Source organism: Esox lucius, chromosome 5 (genome assembly GCF_011004845.1).
Source record: "Esox lucius isolate fEsoLuc1 chromosome 5, fEsoLuc1.pri, whole genome shotgun sequence".
NCBI lineage: Eukaryota > Metazoa > Chordata > Actinopteri > Esociformes > Esocidae > Esox > Esox lucius.
The window spans coordinates 12,388,323-12,409,095 of record NC_047573.1 but is presented as its reverse complement, the minus strand read 5'-3'; the positions used below and the strand labels follow the sequence as shown (position 1 = coordinate 12,409,095).

At 42.1% G+C, this 20,773-nt stretch overlaps 1 protein-coding gene across 3 annotated transcripts; it reads right to left on the bottom strand.

Annotated features, from left to right (window-relative positions):
- Nucleotides 1-44: 44 nt before the first annotated feature.
- On the bottom strand, nucleotides 45-16,184 carry slc16a12b (solute carrier family 16 member 12b). Of its 3 annotated transcripts, XM_020046938.2 has the most exons (8): nucleotides 16,006-16,183; nucleotides 13,337-13,577; nucleotides 12,369-12,427; nucleotides 5,209-5,312; nucleotides 3,167-3,310; nucleotides 2,387-2,972; nucleotides 1,826-2,085; nucleotides 45-1,507 (listed from the first exon to the last, which is right to left on the bottom strand). In XM_020046938.2, exons 4-8 carry the CDS (start codon nucleotides 5,279-5,281, stop codon nucleotides 1,305-1,307), a joined length of 1,266 nt encoding a protein of 421 aa, XP_019902497.1. In that variant the 5' UTR covers nucleotides 5,282-5,312; nucleotides 12,369-12,427; nucleotides 13,337-13,577; nucleotides 16,006-16,183; the 3' UTR covers nucleotides 45-1,304. The 3 variants fall into 3 exon arrangements, with proteins under 3 accessions (XP_019902497.1, XP_010893900.1, XP_010893899.1); XM_010895598.3 differs by lacking the exon at nucleotides 12,369-12,427 and having other exon boundaries at nucleotides 16,006-16,184; XM_010895597.3 differs by lacking the exons at nucleotides 12,369-12,427; nucleotides 16,006-16,183 and adding an exon at nucleotides 13,684-13,856.
- Nucleotides 16,185-20,773: the final 4,589 nt, after the last annotated feature.

Here is a 20,773-nt window from a genome sequence, read left to right as displayed (position 1 = left end):
GAAAATGCAAAGGGACTGTTTTCATACGGTAAAAACTGTGTTGCTCCATCGACTCCTTTCTTACTAAATGAGTGTCCAAATTTATATGAATATACATTTTAGTGTTCATCGATATACACATAAACAATGCTATTAATTAAGTCAATACCATTTTTCTTGTACTATGGCTCATACAGTATATATTATTCAAATATATATGATTGCTTTTCACAAGTGATTCTGTTTTTGGGTTTCTATGCATTTAATGCATTTGTATGTACCATATGCATTATTTAAACATTGTTTTTTGAAAACTGCATGATAACATTTTATTTAGAAAATATTACAACATCACAATTCCTAATGTTATTCTGAGTGTTCTTGAAGGTATTACAGTTTTCAGGCCATTGCAGTGTAGATGAAAATGATCAAAGACACAGGTGCTAATGCAGTGGAACTGCCAAGAAAGCCAGGAAGACTCCCCTTTCACCCAAATGCATTAACGATGGACTCCACAATACAACACTGCAATACTACAAATGTCTTCAATGTCAAGCTCAGACCGGGGCAACAAGGTTTATTCTAATATAGAACAATATAATGCCCCCCCAGGCCTCTGGTGTAACTGTAGTGTCATGTTATTCGTTAACATGGACATTTAATAATCAGTTTTCTATACAATTACTATGGATTTAGTATACATACTGTATATACAGCAACCCTGTCTTTAACAGCATCAATTACTGTATAGGAATTTGGTATAAAAATGTGTAACACCACAATTATAACTTAAGGCTAAAACATAATTTTCTCAGTACAACATAGTTTCAAGGTAAGTTTCCATCACGAAGGAGCCAATCCATTTGGATCATAACTGCCCTCTCCTGGCACTGTCTGGTGTTACAGTACCCCTGGGCAATCATCTTCGGTCCATATAGTACAATCACCCTGACTGAATCTTTACTGATAATTACACTGATCCACTTCTTTAGATACATTTTCGTTGAGCGACATGGCAACCCTGAAATATGAAGGCACATAAAATGTACAATAGCATCACATTTGCTAATGAGTGATAGTAAGGAAAAGTCCTTAGTTTGGCTGAAGCTGATCTGATTCAAGCACAATTATTTACATTCTATTTACTGACAGTTTATAATGGCATTATAAAGTGATCCCCACTCCTGACCCAGTACACTAGATTAGATATACCAAATTATCATTATTACACATCATCTCCAGTGTTCTTTGGTATTCCAACAAAACAAAAATTCAAAACTGCACATTTGTCCAATGCCAACTATTAACTGTGTTCACTGAAGTGTTCACCTCTTCACTTGAGGCTGTGTAGAAGTCTGGCAAGTCTCCTGTTTAGGACCTGTGTCTTTATTGTTTTGTCTGTGCTTCTGCGTTCTGCGACAGTGGCGTATCCCTGTCACCGTGCTGATGACCAGGGAGCTGGAGATGAGAGCGAAGCCACTGAGGAAGAACGTGGCTGTGTAGGTTCCTGTGGTGTCAACCAGCCAGCCTGCAGAGGGGGGGGGGGATAAGGGGAGGTGTGGACATTCCCTTAATGAATTAATTGTAAGGAATCAATTACACGTCAAGACCAGGTCTCGGGTTTGTGACAGCCAAAAGACCAGAGGTGGCTAGCTATGGTGTTCACAGATTTCTGGTTAAGAATTTACATCACTTGGCCACCAGGTGGGGTAAAACGTGTGTTTATTGGGACCTTGTCACTATTTGGTGGTGTTGGTCTTATATGTTTGTCACACACAGATAGGAGCGTAAAAACAGCATATAAGCAACAATGGGCATAATGTCCTTTCAACACAAAGGCACTTACCTCCTATTGGGGGGCTGAGCAGGTAGGGAATGGCATGTAGGAAATACACGATCCCCAGAGCGGAGGAGAGGTTAGTCGTCCCCACAATGTCAGAGGTCACCACAGGTATGAGGGCCACATAAGCGCCATCAAAGTACCCATATAGCACAGAAAAGGGCACTAGCAGGGCGAACGTTCGCAGGAGAGGGATGAAGAGGCAGCACAGGCCCTCCATGCCCACCGCAATCATGTAGCAGACATTACGATATTTCTTCAGGTACCTGTGGGGGGGGGGGACGACAACAACAGTGGATACAATCAGTTTCCCATATTGATCGTTTGCATTACTGGTGGCTCAGCTGTTCAAACAAACCCAGCTCTTTCACCTTGGGTTGACAGTTCACTTGATGGTGAGACAAACAAGACGACACGTTGAGTTACACACAAACGGACGACTTGGGCCTGAACACAAAGATATAACGCAACCGCTACAGCCGTTTTGGACCGGTCTTCCAGTCCAAATAATGCCTGTCGAAGTGCACTACTCGTGAAAACAAAACGCTGTTCCAACGCTAGGCCTACCTCCTGTCTACCAGCCACCCGAAGGTGATGTTCCCCACAATGTCGATGACCCCCAGGATGGACATGAGGAAGGCAGCCTGGTGGTGGCTGACGCCCACGTCAAGCGCGTAGGGCACCAGGTAGACGAAGGGCAGGCTGCAGCCGCTGGCTAGGAACAAGAAGCTCACAGCAAGCATCAAGAAGTCGGGCATGAGGAGGAAGCGGTACTCCCGCATGGACTGGAAGCAGCGTCGGCCCTGGCCGCTGATCGGCAGCGGTTCCTCTAACGTGCTCGTCGCCTGACTTTTGACCCCGTATCCACATTCGCTGTCCAACGGCGCCAAACCGCCGGCTTCCTCCTCCTCTGTGAGCGTGATGGGGCGCAGTAGGGCCCCACAGACACACAGGTTTGAGACCACGCCCCCCAGGATGAGCAAAGCCCCGCGCCAGGAGTACTGCTCTATAAGCAGCTGGACTACAGGGGCCAGGATGAAGGTCCCAATGCCACTGCCTGACATGGCGATCCCGTACGCCATGGCTTTCCTCTCACAGAAATACGAGCCCACCATGGCTATGGCAGGGGTGTAACAGAGAGCAAATCCAACACCTGCAAATGAAAAGAGGACAGGGGGGTTGGTGGTATTCTATGAATAGCTGTTCGCGTACAAACGCGCGGCGTGTGTATGCAGGAACTTTGTGGACAGAGTTCTTCAAATCAGAGTCTTTGCTGTCATTCAACAAGACGAACAATTTGGCACGGGCACAATGTATGTACTGTAACGTGGTTGGAGGGGGACCCACCTGTGAGAACCCCGAGGGTGAGGTAGAGGTACTCCAGGCTGGTGGCGAAGGAGCTGAGGACCAGGCCGATGGAAGACAGGAAGCCTCCCAGGATGACGGCGACGCGACACGACAGACGGTTCCCAATGAAACTGCCCAGAGGAGCTGTGAATCACAGCACAGTACACACCTTAGTAGGAGGTCTACACAGCTATACAGCTTCTACCAACAGATGTGCTGTTACCCTGGAACACAGGAATGGTCTGGAGCCCAGGGGAATACTGCGCGATGGCAAATCAGTTCTCATTCTCACACCATCAGGGGATAAAAGGCGGGTACCATTTCAGAACACAGATAGCCAGCTTACAAATGTAATAGAAAGTCACAATTTAAAGACCAAGTTGCGAAACATGAATCAAGGACGGGGTTGTTTTCTTTTTTTATTGAACACAGGCCAGTGTCTCTTTCTGCTGAATAAACTGGAGAAGAAACATTCATGACCAAAAAGAAAAACAAAGAAAAACAAAACAGAAAGATCCTATTAAACTCCCTTTCTGCTGGACATGCCGCGCCTTCTAAAATAATACCCCCTTAAAGTGTTTACCCCCTCTCCCCCCACCCCTCCCCCCAGTCCCTCCCCCCAGTCCCTCCCCTTATCTACCCAGTCCACCAGTGCTCAGGCTAAAGGGCAGACGCACAAAGCCCCAGACAACAAGCCAGAAGATAAGCGAACTGAAGCCATAACATAGAATTAGACATACAAGAGAGAGGCTTACAGACCTTAAGAAATGTAGGTAAATGGTTGCTCTGCATACTTCTCTTTCTCTCTAAACGTGAGGTGTCTTAACCCTACAAGGGGTTTGTGCATCTGCAGCAGATCCATGCTGACTGGTGTTGGCATGAGTCTGCCTTAACACTTGACTAAGGCTAGCCTTGACTGAGTGGTCTGCCTTAACACTTTACTTAGGCTAGCCTTGACTGAGTGGTCTGCTTTAACACTACCTAGGCCAGCCTTCACTGAGTGGTATGCCTTAACACTTTACTTAGGCCAGCCTTGACTGATTGGTCTGCCTTAACACTTTACCTAAGCCAGCCTTGACTGAGTGGTCTGCCTTTACACTTTACCTAGACCAGCCTTCACTGAGTGGTCTGCCTTAACACTTTACCTAGGCCAGCTTTGCCATTGAGTGGTCTGCTGTGAGTCCACATATGGGTCTATTTTTACATGGTTATTCAAAGGAGTCTATCATGGTGTCAACTTTCAATTGGAGCAAGCAAAAGAAACAGAACTCCCTCCGTGTCCGGTCATAGTGTTGTGACACTGTTTTAGTGTTTCAAGATGTTCTCTGTGTGTTGCTGACTTTGTTCTCTTGAGAGCTAAATAAACAGGAGGAGGAAACTCCTCTATCTCTACTGTCTAATTTAGTTAGACATTTTAATACTTTATTCTTAAATATTGTTGCAATATTGTGAACAAACTAACGACATACAATCCGACGCTATCTCAACATTTTTTTTGTTTTTTTAGTTAATCAACTTGTCCAAAGGAGTCACAGAAGATATACTTGTTCAGCCAATTTAAAAAATCGGATATGAAGATATTATCCATGGCAGATTAGAGGACGCAGTCTTCCCTGTAGGGTCGTCAGTACCCTCAGACTTCACTACATTTCTATGTAAGGGGTCACACAGGCCAGGGAACTTTGCAAACTAAGAGCAGCTTCACATCTCATTAAGCAGTGGCACAGCTCCAAAAACCAATGCTTGGGTAAGTTGCAACAGTACATCGCCAATTAACAAGTGCCCTGTGGCTATCAACTCTGATGTCTGGTATAAAAAGCTCTGTCACTGTCCATATCATGTGCACTATATGGAAACAAAATGATGCACCAACTAGGAAATGTGAGTGTAACTTATCTTCAGTCTGTACCGCTGTTTACACCCTCTGACCCAAATCCACCCAGGGCATTGAGCAACATGTCTGGGACCACAAGTATACAAGCAAGAGTGAAGCCACGTCCCCCTTGATTCAGCAGCATGTGTGTAGAGGCAGGATCACTTACCACACAGCATAGTTGTACAGTCCACCAAACTGTGGATCCATGCTGTCCCGGAGTAGTCCCGTCCGAAATGCATCTGGAACTCCACAAAGAAGATCGAGATGCACCTAGGATCGAAGATAAAGATTCAAGATGAAGAGATATCTGGACAAGAACTATATTTTAGGTGACGTTTCTGGAACTTGGTAGTGGAAGACATTTATGGAAGTGCAACACATTTTCTGACATTACATTTAAAAAAGCACAGAGGTAGATTTCATATTCATAGCTTTTAGTCTACATAGTTCAAAGTGGTCAAAACAGCAGTTGTTTCACAAAGTTAGGAAGAAAAGCCATTGATGCAGTTCCTCAAACCAATTAACTGTTAGACTGAAAGAAATTATTTGTTATAATATAGTATAACTTCACTTGAAGCAGAATGTCATGCAGAGGCAACCAGGTTTTGGTCCTGATTCTGGTTAAAGTTCATGATGCAGTTGACCCAGGACTAGAGGAAGCAAAATAGTTCCAAAAGCAGACGGACCTAGTAGGGCTGATGAGCAGTGAGAGATTAGCTCGACCAGATGTTTTCATCTAAACCAGGGAAGTGACACCAACAAAGTCATATGACTGTTTGTGTGACTGACCTGTGCTGATCTTCAACTTAGTGTAAAGGCAGGTGTAGCACAGAGGTCTTGAAGCAGTCATTATGACAAAACATGCAGCAGGAGGCAGGCAGGTAGAAGCAGTGATGGCCACTTCATTACCGTTCTTCTAGCAGCAGGATATTATGCTAGCCGTGCTAACTCAGAATTTATTTTTCTAAATAAAAGCCATCATTGAAATATATAAGGTAATATAGTTAACAATCTCGTCTGTACATTTTATATTTCTTGTCCGTTCTAATTTTATTCTTGTCTGTTCTTTTTCACAGACTAGATTGTTAACTATATTGCCTTATACATTTCAATAATGGCTTTTACTCTGAAAAAGAAAATCTGAGTCCTGCGAGCATAATATCTTGCTGCTAAAGCAACGCTAATGAAGCCTCAAATGGCCATCACTAGGTAGAAGTCTAAGTGGGTGATGGACTTATTTACACAGAGCTCGCGTTACAGAAGACAATGATCCTTTAACAAATCAGTATATTCAAACTAATATCAACATATCAGCACAGAAAGTAAATGTTTTAATTGTTTGTTGTTGTTTGTTGCAATACAGGGCACCACTATAAATGAGACCTCGGTCTCAGCTGGTTTTCCCTGAATAAATCAAATTAATAAAAAGCCTGTTGAAAGGCGAACCTCTCTTTCTTAGATAAGGTAGGGGTGTACTTGGGTTACATCAGCCTTTCCTCAGAACTTCCACATCTGAATACCAACTCCCTCAATGAGTTACCCAAGTGAACTGCCTCAAACCTAAAATGCTAAAATGATCAATGCCCATCCTAATTGCTAATGACAAATAACTACAAAACACGTCTTTTATTTCTTATTGGATTCACATTCAACTGTAGGTCATGAAAAATTGCACAATCATAAAACAAAACATGGCAACAAAGAAAAGAATGAACTGACCCCTGTTCAAAAGTCAGCATACCCTTAGTTCTTAATACTGTGCATTTCCCCCTTTAGCATCAATGACAGCGTGCAGTCTTTGTAATAGTTGTCCATGAGGCCACAAATTCTTGCAGGTGGTATAGACGCCTTGGCAAAATGTCTCCAGGTGTTTGGTCGTCTTGCATGAACCACACGATCTCCCCAGAGTGGCTCGATGATATTAAGGTCAGGGGACTGTGATGGCCACTCCAGAACCTTCACCTTTTTCTGATGTAACCACAGGAGTGCCAACTTTCATACAGCTGAATGCAAATTGTCTGCCAGTATTTTCTGATACCATGCTGCATTCATCTTGCCATACATTTTTACAAGATTCCCGTGCCTTTAGAGCTCACACACCCCCAAAACATCAGTGAGCCACCACCATGCTTCACAGTGGGGATGGTATTCTGTTCACTATAGGCCTTGTTGACCCCTTTCCAAATATAGCACTTATGGTTGTGTCCATAAAGCTTTATTTTGGTCTCGTCATTCCAAATTACAGTGTGCCAGAAGCTGTGAGGAATGTTGTCGGGCATATTGCGACCGGGCTTTTTTGTGGCATTGGCACAGTAAAGGCATCTTTCTGGCAACTCGACCATGCTGCTCATTTTTGTATAAACGTACCCAAGTATCATCGTATTGTGCTCCTTGAAACAACCACACTGTCTTTTTCCAGAGCAGCCTGTATTTCTCCTGAGGTTACCTGTGGCTTTTTTCTTTGAATCCTGAACAATTCCTCTGGCACTCTTTCTTGGTCTACCTGACCTTGGCTTGGTATCAAGAGATCCCTGAATCTTCCTCTTCTTAATAAGTGATTGAACAGTACTGACTGGCATTTGCGAGGCTCTGGATATCTTTTTATATCCTTTTCCATTATCTTCCATTATCTTGTTCCGCAGGTCTTTTGACAGTTATGTTCTGCTCCCCATGGCTCAGTAACTATCCTGCCCAGTGCATCCACGTGAGAGCTAACAAACTCATTCACTATACAGGTGCTGGTCATATAATTAGAATATCATAAAAAAGTTGATTTCAGTAATTCCATTCAAAAAGTGAAACTTGTATAATGTATATATTCATTCCACACAGACTGATATATTTCAAGTGTTTATTTCTTTTAATTTTGATGATTATAACTGACAACTAATGAAAACCCCAAATTCAGTATCTCAGAAAATTTTAATATTGTGAAAAGGTTCAATATTGAAGACACCTGGTGCCACACTCTAATCAGCTAATTAACTCAAAACACCTGCAAAGGCCTTTAAATGGTCTCTCAGTCTAGTTCTGTAGGCTACACAATCATGGGCAAGACTGCTGACTTGACAGCTGTCCAAAAGACGACCATTGACACCTTGCACAAGGAGGGCAAGACACAAAAGATCATTGCTAAAGAGGCTGGCTGTTCACAGAGCTCTGTGTCCAAGCACATTAATAGAGAGGCGAAGGGAAGGAAAAGATGTGGTAGAAAAAAGTGTATAAGCAATAGGGATAACCGCACCCTGGAGAGGATTGTGAGACAAAACCCATTCAAAAATGTGGGGGAGATTCACAAAGAGTGGACTGCAGCTGGACTCAGTGCTTCAAGAACCACCACCCACAGACGTATGCAAGACATGGGTTTCAGCTGTCGCATTCCTTGCGTCAAGCCACTCTTGAACAAGACACAGCATCAGAAGCGTCTCACCTGGGCTAAAGACAAAAAGGACTGGACTGCTGCTGAGTGGTCCAAAGTTATGTTCTCTGATGAAAGTCAATTTTGCATTTCATTTGGAAATCAAGGTCGCAGAGTCTGTAGGACGAGAGGAGAGGCACAGAATCCACGTTGTTTGAAGTCCAGTGTGAAGTTTCCACAGTCAGTGATGGTTTGGGGTGCCATGTCATCTGCTGGTGTTGGTCCACTGTGTTTTCTGAGGTCCAAAGTCAAAGCAGCCGTCTACCAGGAAGTTTTAGAGCACTTAATGCTTCCTGCTGCTGACCAACTTTATGGAGATGCAGATTTCCTTTTCCAACAGGACCTGCACACAGTGCCAAAGCTACCAGTACCTGGTTTAAGGACCATGGTATCCCTGTTCTTAATTGGCCAGCAAACTCGCCCAATACCCCATAGAAAATCTATGGGGTATTGTGAAGAGGAAGATGCGATACGCCAGACCCAACAATGCAGAAGAGCTGAAGGCCACTATCAGAGCAACCTGGGCTCTCATAACACCTGAGCAGTGCCACAGACTGATCGACTCCATGCCACGCTGCATTGCTGCAGTAATTCAGGCAAAAGGAGCCCCAACTAAGTATTGAGTGCTGTACATGCTCAAACTTTTCATGCACATACTTTTCAGTTGGCCATTCATTCATTCAACCTTTTTCCGCTTCATCCGGGGCCGGGTCGCGGGGGCAGCAGTCTAAGCAGAGATGCCCAGACTTCCCTCTCCCCAGACACTTCCTCCACCTCTTCCGGGGGGACACCGAGGCGTTCCCAGGCCAGCCGGGAGACATAGTCCCTCCAGCATGTCCTAGGTCTTCCCCGGGGTCTCCTCCCGGTGGGATGGGACCGGAACACCTTCCCAGGACTGGAAAGTTCAATTTCAATCTGCGTCTCTGACTGGAAGGCAGACACAAACGGGCAGGTGTTCCAGGGCTCTGGTTCATTTCAGAACACAGGCTTCCCGTTCAGCATTCCTGTATCTTTTCTGTTATTTGCTCATTTGGCAACAGAATCCAAGGGTGGTGTGTTTTTATGTCAGTCAACGTTCATGCAGCATCTTCACTATAATGTCTAAATTCTGGTCTCCAGACCTGTGATCTGTTTACATTCATCTTAAATCTTATTATTCCCCACACAATTTCTGCTCTGTCATTTTGGCTGCCCACACCAGCACAGCACTACAGCTTAAGGTATGAATCGATCAATATTGATCATAATGGGAGATTTTAACCTGACAAGGTCTTAAACACGAGCTTGCAAATGGCAAGAGCCCCACACGACATGTGCATTCCAGGACCATGTTTATAGCCATATTAAAGTGGCATGCTACACTGCCAGCCACACCCACCAGGAAACTCAGACTAGGTGATGTTCCGACTCATTCCTGAATAAAGACAGAGCTCACAACTGCCTTGACTGGAAAACATACAATAACTAAAATAACTCCAATGGTTTTTTGAAAGTGACAAATGTTTTGATTATAAACTCTGTATTTGAAATGAAAGCACATTTTGCATATTGATTGACTGGTTGTCCATTGGAATTGCCATGGGCAGTCAGCCAGGCAGTGTTGACAGTAATATGACTCTGTGGTCTGGATTATATCATCTTTCTCTACTAAGGTAATGGTACAACGATGTTTCAGATAGAACAGCAAACACATTTTCCGTCACATGCATGCTAATTTTTTTTTTACCGCTGCTTAGATAGCGTTTCAACCAATCTTATGCCCCAACAACCTTTTGAAAAGCAACATGTACTGTATGTTATGGACTAAGTTGACTTAGTCTATAACATACAGTGTCTAAGCTGGTTTTGATGTGTCTACCTGTTATGTTTAAAGAGAGAAACCCAACATTTCCCAGCCAAGCCTATGACTTTATACGCACATTTTCCAGGTTGAAACATTTATATGATATGCAATGTCTCTTCCTAATTTTGTTGAGTATCACATTTTTCTCCAGTGTCTGTACCTGTGTGCATGTATTTAAGTTGTTTTAGTGATGTCAGCTTCATTGGTTCAAGATCAGAAGTGAATCCAAATACGTTGGCTTGGCTAAGTATTCTGTTTTTAAATTACTTTTTTTGCCCAGCAATCTACACACAACAAACTATAATGAAAAAGAAAACTTTTTTTTTTTAAATATGTGCTAATTAATATAAATAAAATAAACTGATACATCTCATGTACATGATTATTCAGACCGTTTGCCATGACCTTCCACATTGAACCTCTCCTGAATAAAAGGAATATTACAAGCGTTTGCCAAATGGCACTCTGAGAGCATGAGGAAAAAGATTGTTTGATCTCATAAGACCAAAATCAAACCGTTACGTCTGGCAATGCCAAGAACTATGTCTGGCAAAAACTATGTCCACTAATTACCATGAAAACTTCATCCCTAGAAGAATGGAGGTGGGATGATCATGTTATCGGTGCTTCTAAGTGGCCTGGGACTTGGAGAATGGTCAAAATTGGAAGGATGAATGAGACAAAATACAGAGAAGTCCTTGAAGAAAATCTGACCCAGAGCACAGGACCTCAGACAGAAAATCCCACTTTCAGCACCACAACCGCCGAAAGCACACAGCCAAGACAACACTGGAGTGGGTTTGGGACAAGTCTGTGAATGTCCTTGAGTCAAAGCCCGGACCTGAAACCCATTGAACATCTGTGGGGAGACCTGAAAATCACAGTTCACTAACAATACAATCTAAACATACAATCTGACAGATTTGTGAGGATATGCAAGGAAGAACGGGAGAAACTGACGAAATCCATGTGTGCAAAGCTACCAGAAACATAACCAAAAAGACTCAAACTGGGATCCCTGAATAAACAGTCTGAGTGCTTTAGCACAAGAGACATTTCCATTTATTACTTTCGATAAATTGTTACAAATTCATAAAAACTGGTTCACACCGTCATTATGGGATATTGCGTGTAGATTCATGGCAACATTTTTAATTGAATCAATTATAAAATATAAAGTCCTGTCAATGACCAACAACAAAACATTGTTGTCAGTTACTTCATACCTCTGCTAATGTGTCAGACTAGTGCACACACACAGACATGCACAACATAGAAAATGACACATTACACCAACACAAAGAGGATTTTGGAATTCCATGTATAATTCACTGTTCACCAGATAGGCATGGTGATGACAAGTGTAGACAGAGGGAGTGATGCAATCATAATGACTGGGCCTGAGGGGAGGGCTGTGAATAGCCTAGGACGTGTGGGAAGAATGCCTGCCAGTGGGGTAATGAGCCACGAGCTCCTTCGTCCCAGTCTGCATCTAGGCTGCACCTGTACAAACATTGGGCTAGCACCCAGGCAGGCGATAAGGGACAGATCACTTAGAGTGAATGCGACAGCCATCCTGAACTTTATGTCCTTTCCTGCACTTTCCGGAGAATCCAGTGTGTGTGTGTGTGTGTGTATGTGTGTGTGGGGTGGGCTGGGGGTGGGGGGAGGTACAGGGCTGGCCTCACATACATGTATCCACATGCCACTACAGCTGCTTTACTAATTGAAACCAACATACTAGGCCTCAGAGAACCTCGGGATGCATATCGACAAAGACCCGTTACCTTTGGTTACTCCCAACGGATCCACCCGGCTCCAGCCACATGCTACTTTAGATTATCTCTGTCAGAGTCACAATGTGCAATGGGGTAAAGGTACATGGTGACAATCTGTGCATGCATTATCAGTTTATAACCACTGTTGGTTATAAATATTACAGTAATGATGCCGGAGGGATCTTCCAACATGCTTTTGCTTGTTTTATTGTTTTAAAATGATATTCTACACAAACGATTGACTGAGGGATATGTGATACTTTAAGCTTTAAGGTAGAGTAACTCACCCAACAGCTCTTCACCTGACTGAACTTGTTTTTCCCGTAACACAATAAAACAGAAGAGGCTAGAAGAAAGTACAATAACATTAATGGCCGTTACATGGTCATTTATTGTACATATTGTATATGACGGTGCCCTCCCTATTGCCAAGATGCAGTCTTTGGACTTCACCTTAAAACCTCTGTATACTTTGCTTTCATGTATTTATGTAGTCCCTGTGAATCATTCAAAATGCTCTGTATACATTTGTGTTTGTATTGTTTTGAAACGGTCAAACTGATTTCTGTTATCTGAAGATTTCAAAACACACCACAGGCACACGTGCCTTTAAAGTCCTTTAACCGGGTAACAAAGCATGAAACAGTGAGAAACCTTGAAAACGAACATTGCTGAGGAGATGTGGAAAAACAAGCGTCCTCAGGGGTGGTTCTACAGGACCTCGCCTTAGTCCTACAGTAAAGGCCTCTTCCTGACATACATGTTGTTTACCAAGAACTCAGTGTAACCTGAACCGAAAGAGTGATGGCAGGAACACAAGATACCTCATGTCACTTCAATAAACTGGAATCTTGTTCTCAGCCATTCAAGTTCAAGCTGCGCTAAATATAGAATTGACCCTTTTTAAATACGATAAACATGTAATTATACCAGTACCTCGCTATTGTTATAAAACAATGTTCTGCTCTATTCGAAAGGACATCAGGAAGTGCAGCAGTAACGTTTCTGTGTGAGATGATAAGAAGTATTTTTGAATACCCTCAACTCACACACATTGTCTAGTACATTGCTCACCGGTGTGGACAGACAACTCGCGATGAGCAGTTGTAACAACAGTAGAGTTTTGTTGAATTCCCATGAGGTCCCGCGGGCTGATTTGATACAGGACGCCCACTAATACCGTAAAAAAACGAACACGCATGCACATCACTCCAGAGTTCCCAGAGTCGGGTCTGGTCCCAGGGAAAGTGCTTACCTAGTGACGGCACGTGTACAGACGGTGACCATGAAGCAGCCAGCCACGATCATCCAGCCCCAGCCCCCGTCGGGAGGAGGGACAGCTGGTCTCTTCTTTCCCTGGGCCATAGCCGCAGCGTGAACCATGTTCCCTCGCTTGTCTCCTGTTCTCAGCCAAGAAGCCCCCCGGGTCCCCGCGCAGACTGACCGGCGAACGCAGTTGCAACCAGCATGGAACTGTGCTGATCTTTGAAGAGACCCTTCAATTGAACGCAGAACACAAGAAGAAGCAAAGACTATGAATCACGGGGGGGGGGGGGGGGGGGGGCTCAGAATCATTAACAGATATAGTTGGGATGTATTAACCATAAACTAAAAGCCTTCAGACATCTTCTCTGGGTCTTCGTTTAGAATGTGCCCAGCACATTCAGCATTTGCTGAGGAGTTTGCCTAGAAAAACAAGGCTAATCACTGCTGATGTGCATGTTGAAATACTTGAATCTGCCGGTCAGCACATGCAGCTCGGTGAAGTGACAGGATAATGACGTAGTAGTCCATGAGAGGAGGTGTTTACTGACAGAGTGTCAGAGCTAACTCGGGGGCGGTTACAATATTAACTTCAGATCCTAGCTGCCGTCTGCTGGCGTGACCCCTCTGACCCTGTTGAAAACCTGCGGTATGTGAAGCCCTAACACACTTAAAATCTGCAATCATATCTGCAGCTTGGGTTCCCAAGATAGCCACCGACCACTCGTCTTAGCTGCCCTCCGTTCATTTAGTAAAAATTCTCAGATATGTACTCAAGCTTGTAGCAACAAAATGAAATCCTGATTTATTGATTAAAGTCTAATATCAGTACTGTCAATATGATACCAAACACACTAGCAATATGTCTTATAAATAAATATATTAATAAACCAGGTGGTTTGAATCCTAAATGCTGATTGGCTGATAGCTGTGTTATATGAGACTGTATACCATGGGTATGACATCCCTTTTTACTGCTGTAATTATGTTGGTAACCAGATTATGAGAGCAATAAGGCATTTCAGGTGTTTATGGTATACTGCTAATATACCACTGCTAAGCGCTGTGTCCAGGCACTCTGAAATGCATCATTCCTAAGAACAACTCTTAGCTGTGGTGTATTGGCCATATACCACACCCCCTCGTGCCTTGTTCCTTACATATATACAGACTTTAATGCAGGGGGCTCCAACATATTATCTGACCATTCATTACCAGAAGGTTGCACTTGCCTGGGTGGTGTGTGTATTTGATCACTCAGTTGTTGATGATATATGACTTGTGGGTTAACAGAAAAAAACTCAAAAGTAGCCTCCCCTGGCAAAGGTATAAGTACATTGATATTTGTATGACAAAACAACAAACTCACATTCCTGTTTTGCTAGAAAACGTTTCTTCCATAGTATAATTTTGTCTTCTTAAGTGATTTAATCATTAACATGGACTCCAAAAATGGGAAACAGAGAAAACATTACTTTGGAAAGTGTTTAACATCATTTCAGGAAACAAGTCATATTTTAACTGGTAGATTTAAAGAACACGTTTTGCCAAGTAGACAGGTACCGAGAAAAAGGTTGCAGGGAGTAGAAAAGAATGTGCCTTATTGAAATCCAAAACAATTGGCTTGTGAAATGTTTCATAAAAACTATATCTCTCATGACAGAAAAGGTTGAAGACCACGGATAAGTAAATAAAGTTGCATACTCTTCTGGTTGGTTAAACCTGTCTGACTCCAAAAAGCGAAATGCATAGTTTCATTGCTCAAGCTGCTCAGCCCATGGCAACCGCATGCCTGGTTCAACAAGGCCTCGGCCACATTATTACACAGCAGGGAGAGGAAAATCTGCTGAATATCCTTATCGAGTCAGTTTAACCCAAAATATAACTATACAAGCCATAGTCTAAATGCAGCTGATTCGTAAACAAGTAAGATGTATTAATGTCCTGTTTGTTAATTATTGTTTCTTTTTCAAATTACACATTTGACAAAATCAGCAAAATGTTAAATATGATGATTTTTCAGAACGACATTGTACAGACGGCAAAATACAGTATCGCGCAAGGACATCAAAAAATGTGTCCAATAGAAATATCACAGTGGATCGACATGTCACGCGGCTGAAATATCGACAATGTGCATGGGTCTATTATATTTCACATTTTGAATGTTTGGATACTTTCGTGTCTTGCGAATTGCACATTGTCTTGACTACAATAGCCTTTCCAGGCCCGCATCTGCGAGTGATATTAGAAAATCTTTCCCATATTTTTTTTCTGAGGACATACCAACATCACAAGCGTGCAGCGGTGAAACATGTGTAGCCTAGAAAACATACTGTAAGATATAGCCTACTTAGGATAACTTTTCTAAAGCTTCTTACTCTTTCTATCTTAGCGTTAGAACCAACTGTTTATATCAAACCAAAACGTTTGAATCAGGATGCAATGATTAAACAGGACAAATCATTTGGGCGACTTTGTAAAATGATGTGCCAATTGAATAGGCCTGCGTTTCGTTCTCATCAGCATCGGGTCAAAGCACTACTTTAACATCAAAGGCTATTGGCTAGTAAAAAAAAAACATTCCAAAAACCATCAATGGTATTTAATACGCTACAAAGTCAAACCCGTTACACATTTAAGGTACATTAACATTCCTACCTTTCTAGACACTCACAGCCAGCTGTTGTTCAGTTGAAGTCAGTAAAACCGTTTGCAAGGACCTGTTCATCAGTCAACACTAAGTATGCTATCTGTTAGTAATGACACATACGTGACCTCTACTTTCACGACGGAACCTCTGATTCTGCATGTGTTCTGGCACCAGAACGTTTTAGGGATGACTGAAAAGGATTGGGACAGACCCAGTCCCAGACACGAGTGGTAGAAAGAGGAGGAAGTTGTTAGCCCCCCCCCCCCCCTTCTGTAGCCCCCTCAACACGTGAAACTAAATTATGCAATGTTATTTTCCAAACACGCCATGTTCCGTTCTTTAAATTAAATGTTAATATTGATCAATATCTCGGTCATACTGTAAGACAATTTCTAAGGCTTTGATAGTGCACTCTCCAGTCGTGACAGCAAAGTAACGACTTTGTCAGTAAGCTTTTGCAATTTACAACTATTACTCCATTTTGTCATTCACCAGTCATAGTACATGCAAGAAACAGTATCAACATACTCCTGACGACTTTTGGAAATGTAAACATTAAAGTGGTTACATTTTATTATTTAAATCATGTGCATATGTTACACCTTTACATATATGTACCAGTCAAGTTTGGAAACACACTGTAGACATCAAAACTACAAAATAACACATGGAATCTTGAACAGATCAAAATACATTTCATATTGTAGTTTCTTTAAAGTAGCCAACATTTGCCATGATGAAAGCTTTGCACATTCTTTACATTCTCTCAACCAACTTCATGAGGTAATCATCTGGAATGCATTTCATTTAACAGGTATGCCTTATTAAATGTGAATTAGTGTGATTTCTTTCCTTCTTCATGCATTAGGATCAGTATACAGAGGACGACAAGGTAGTTTGGTTATACAGAAGACCATCATTATGTCTATACGGTAGTACTCCATATTATGTAGTTGCCCATATTAGAACAGCTCAAATATGCAAAGTGAAATTAAAGTCCATCATTACTTCAAGACATGAAGGTCAGTTAATATGGAAAATGTCAAGAACTGTTTCCAGGAAACTGCGGAATCAAAAGTAATGGACTCTTCTTCAAGAGTAGGAATATAATTTGACAAGGAAGTGGGGCTCCAGTCAGTCCAAGAAAATGTAGTCATCTGGCTAATAGGAACATTGTCTCCTGCCACATAATGTAAACAAAAAATGCTGTAGTGCATTTTTATGTGTGAAACAGCTCTATCACTCATCATTATCTACGGAGAAAAAAAATACACACAAAATAGTGTCTAGCAGTGGATTTTCCTTTGCAGTAGATTGTTCATCATTTCGTGATGATGAGGTGAGTGCCACAAGTAATTGTAATCGTTCAGGCAGATTTTTGGGGAACTAGAACAGTGCTGGAGGATTTGAAAGAGGTTGAAACTGTGCATTGCTTTGTGAGAGGGGAGAGTGGGGGTTTAGTTTGCCTGTTGTTTGGCCCTTTGAGAGTCAATTACGCAGTAAAACTTGTTTAGCTTGTTTTTGCATAACTGGGTCCATAACTTGGGGTTTAGTTTTCAAGTTTCAAGTTTTCAAGGTTAATTTGTCAAATGCGCCGAACAACACAGCGTCACCCTGTACTATGAAATTCTTATGACATGGCACCCAACAAACAACGTAGTTAGAGTTAGGAACAAAAGTACATAAGCAAAAATATATCTAGACAGAAAATAATAAAATAAAGCAACAAAATACATACCACTGTACACTAGCAGCAATTTAAAAGTAGTATTTTGATAGAGCAGCAATCTGGGTAGTATTATTGAACATTTAGATAAGGCATGTATGGCAGTAATGTACATAAGAGTGAGACATAGCAGCAATTGATAGAGTTATTGAAATATTAGTTAATTACAGCTCCGGAAAAAATTAAGAGACCACTGCACCAAAAAAGTTGAAAAATAAAGTTCTGAATGAGGAACAGAAGCGCTCAATTTGCAGTGTTCTCTTAAAAATTTTTCTCTTCTGTTCCTCACTCAAAACCTTCCTTTTTGACTTTTTTGGAAAGGAAAGAAAAAGGTGCAGTGGTCTCTAAAGTTCTTCCGGAACTGTATCTGCCTAATACCTTTCCAAACTTTTTTTTTTTTTCTAACCTAACTCCTGATTTGAACTTTTTCCTGGCCCCTCTGAAGAGGGTTACAGGGTGTCGACAAAATAACAGACCTAACAATATATTCACATCAAGGACCTAATAAGGAGTAGGGCCACCCTTTGCCTTCAAAACAGCTCCAATCCTTCTTGGAATGCTGTCATACAAGTCCTGAACTGTGTGTATTGTGATATAGCTCCATTCTTCAAGAAGAAAAGCTTCCTGTTCTTCCTGTTCAAAACCTCCCATAAAGGTTCAATGATGTTAAGATCTGGTGATTGGGGAGGCTGTGAAAGGTGTTTGACAACATCCTTGTGTTACCTCTTTAAGGGATTTAGCTTTGTGTATGGGGGAATTATAATCCTGAAAAATTGGAACATCATAAGGGCACAGTGTTTGAGCTACATTTTCCTTGGCTATTATACGACCATGCCGAGCAGTCACCGGACCCAATGACTTCCACGGTTTCCAAATGGCAGCCCTGCAATGAATTCCAGCATTGTGAAGCTCACAATGTACAGTTTTTGTTGACTGGTACGAATTACATTCTGTGGTAAATTATAAGAGGAGACAAGTAGTGACATTGTTTGAAATTCAGTCAATGTTAGAGGAAGGATTCCTCACAGTGCACCTTTAAGGCTTGTATGCTACAAACAAAACCTATGAGGGTCAATGTATAATGTGGATGTTCTACCTCAATTATCTGTATGCTAAAAATAAAACCTGTGATGGTCAATGTATAATGTGGATGTTCTACCTCAATTATCTGTATGCTAAAAACAAAACCTATGATGGTCAATGTATAATGTAGATTTTCTACCTCAATTATCTGTATGCTAAAAACAAAACCTATGATGGTCAATGTATAATGTGGATGTTCTACCTCAATTATTTGTATGCTAAAAACAAAACCTATGATGGTCAATGTATAATTTGGATGTTCTACCTCAATTATCTGGTCAGCCAGTTGTGGTTGAGCTATGGTATCGCAGACTTATGGAGGTTCAGACAAAATGACTGACCACAAATGGCAGGATGAATTTTAAGGTTTGCAGTGAATTAAAATTGATTCAGGACAGCAGAATTCAGGACAACACAATTCAAGAATATTAGTGGCCCCTGAATGGCCCAGTGGTAAAGTCACTGTCCCATAGTTAACCACCACATTGGCCATTTTGCAGAAGGTGGTTCCATCAGCCAGCACCCTTTGGGTTTGGGGGGTAGTAACAGCATATGTTTGACAAGTCTCTTTGCTCTCTAGCGACCACATGTGGCGACTTGTGCCTATGAGCACAATTGAGGTAGAAAGCACCTACACTTTCTGGATGAGTGACTAGCATCATAAGAAACAGAACGGAATCGGGTGTGCTTTGCAAGACATATCTGAACATGAACTGTCCCAAGTCTGCTGGGAGTTGCTGTGATGAGACAGGGCATAAGGCAGGGCTTTAATCACAAACTGGGTATAACAAATATTACACCATTTAAATATTAACCAACAGTTAACCTAAAGATTTAACTGTATGGCCAAATGTTTGTGGACAACTGACCATCACACTTTTTTGAGTTTGTTGGACATCCTATTCCAAAACCATGGGCATTAATATAGAGTTAGCTCTCTCCACTCTTTACAAAATATTTTGGAGTGTCTCTGTGGGAATTTGTGCCCATTCAGCCAAAAGAGCATGTGAGGTCAGGCACTGATGTTGGATGAGAAGGCCTGGCTTGCATTCACAGTTCCAATTAATCCCAAAGGTGTTCAGTGTGGTTAAGGTCAGGGTTTTGTGTAGACCACTCAAGTTCCTCAACACTAACCTTGTCTAACCATGTCTTTGTGGACCCCGCTTTTTGTGCACAGGAGCACTGTCATGCTGGAACTGGAAAGGTCCTTCCCCAAACTGTTGCCACAAAGTTGGAAGTACCTAACTGTGTAAAATGTCTTTGTATCCTGTAGCACTAAGAGGCAGTTTGGATCTCTGTGAAAGGCAATTTCTATGCGCCACTCGCTTCAGCACTTGCTCTGTGTGTTTTTGTGGTCTACCACTACATGGCTGGGCTGTTGTTGCTCCTAGATGCTTCCATTTCACATTTATAGCTCTTACAGTTGACTAGAGGCAGATCTAGTAAGGCCGAAATTTCATGAACTGACTTCCTTTGACAGTGCCATGTTTAAAATAACTGAACCCCTCGGTACGACGAATTGTACAACTAATGTTTGTCTGTGGAGATTTCACGGCTGTGTGCTAGATTTTCTACACCTGTGAGCAATGGGTGTGGCTGAAACACTTGAACTCAATAACTCATACTTTTGGCCTTAAGTGTGGTTGAATCCTCCCTCACACCACTCCCTTATGTGACAAATATCAAACTGCAGAGGGCACGCTACCCCACTAGTTGCCTCCTCCTGGAACCAGATGGACATCCTGATGACCTGATTTGAGATGGATCCACTGCTGATTTTCCTGGGAGTTTCGGACAGAGGCACTAAACAGAAGCTCAAAGCCTTTTGGATGACTTTTTTTGAAACACTTTTTTCTTGATCTTCTTTTGTCATCTGTTGACTTTTTTTTATTTATAGTAAAAACTGTTTCAGTTTTTCTGAGATTCTTTGTTCTTTTTTTAACTTGTGTATGCAAAACATAAATCAA

Coding starts and splice junctions, on each gene's coding strand:
- slc16a12b (XM_010895598.3), bottom strand. CDS start 13,464: ATGGTTCACGCTGCGGCTATGGCCCAGGGAAAGAAGAGACCAGCTGTC. Junction 3,311..5,208: donor CTGTACAACTATGCTGTGTG/GTAAGTGATCCT, acceptor TGTGATTCACAG/CTCCTCTGGGCAGTTTCATT. Junction 2,086..2,386: donor GGGTGGCTGGTAGACAGGAG/GTAGGCCTAGCG, acceptor CCCCCCCCACAG/GTACCTGAAGAAATATCGTA.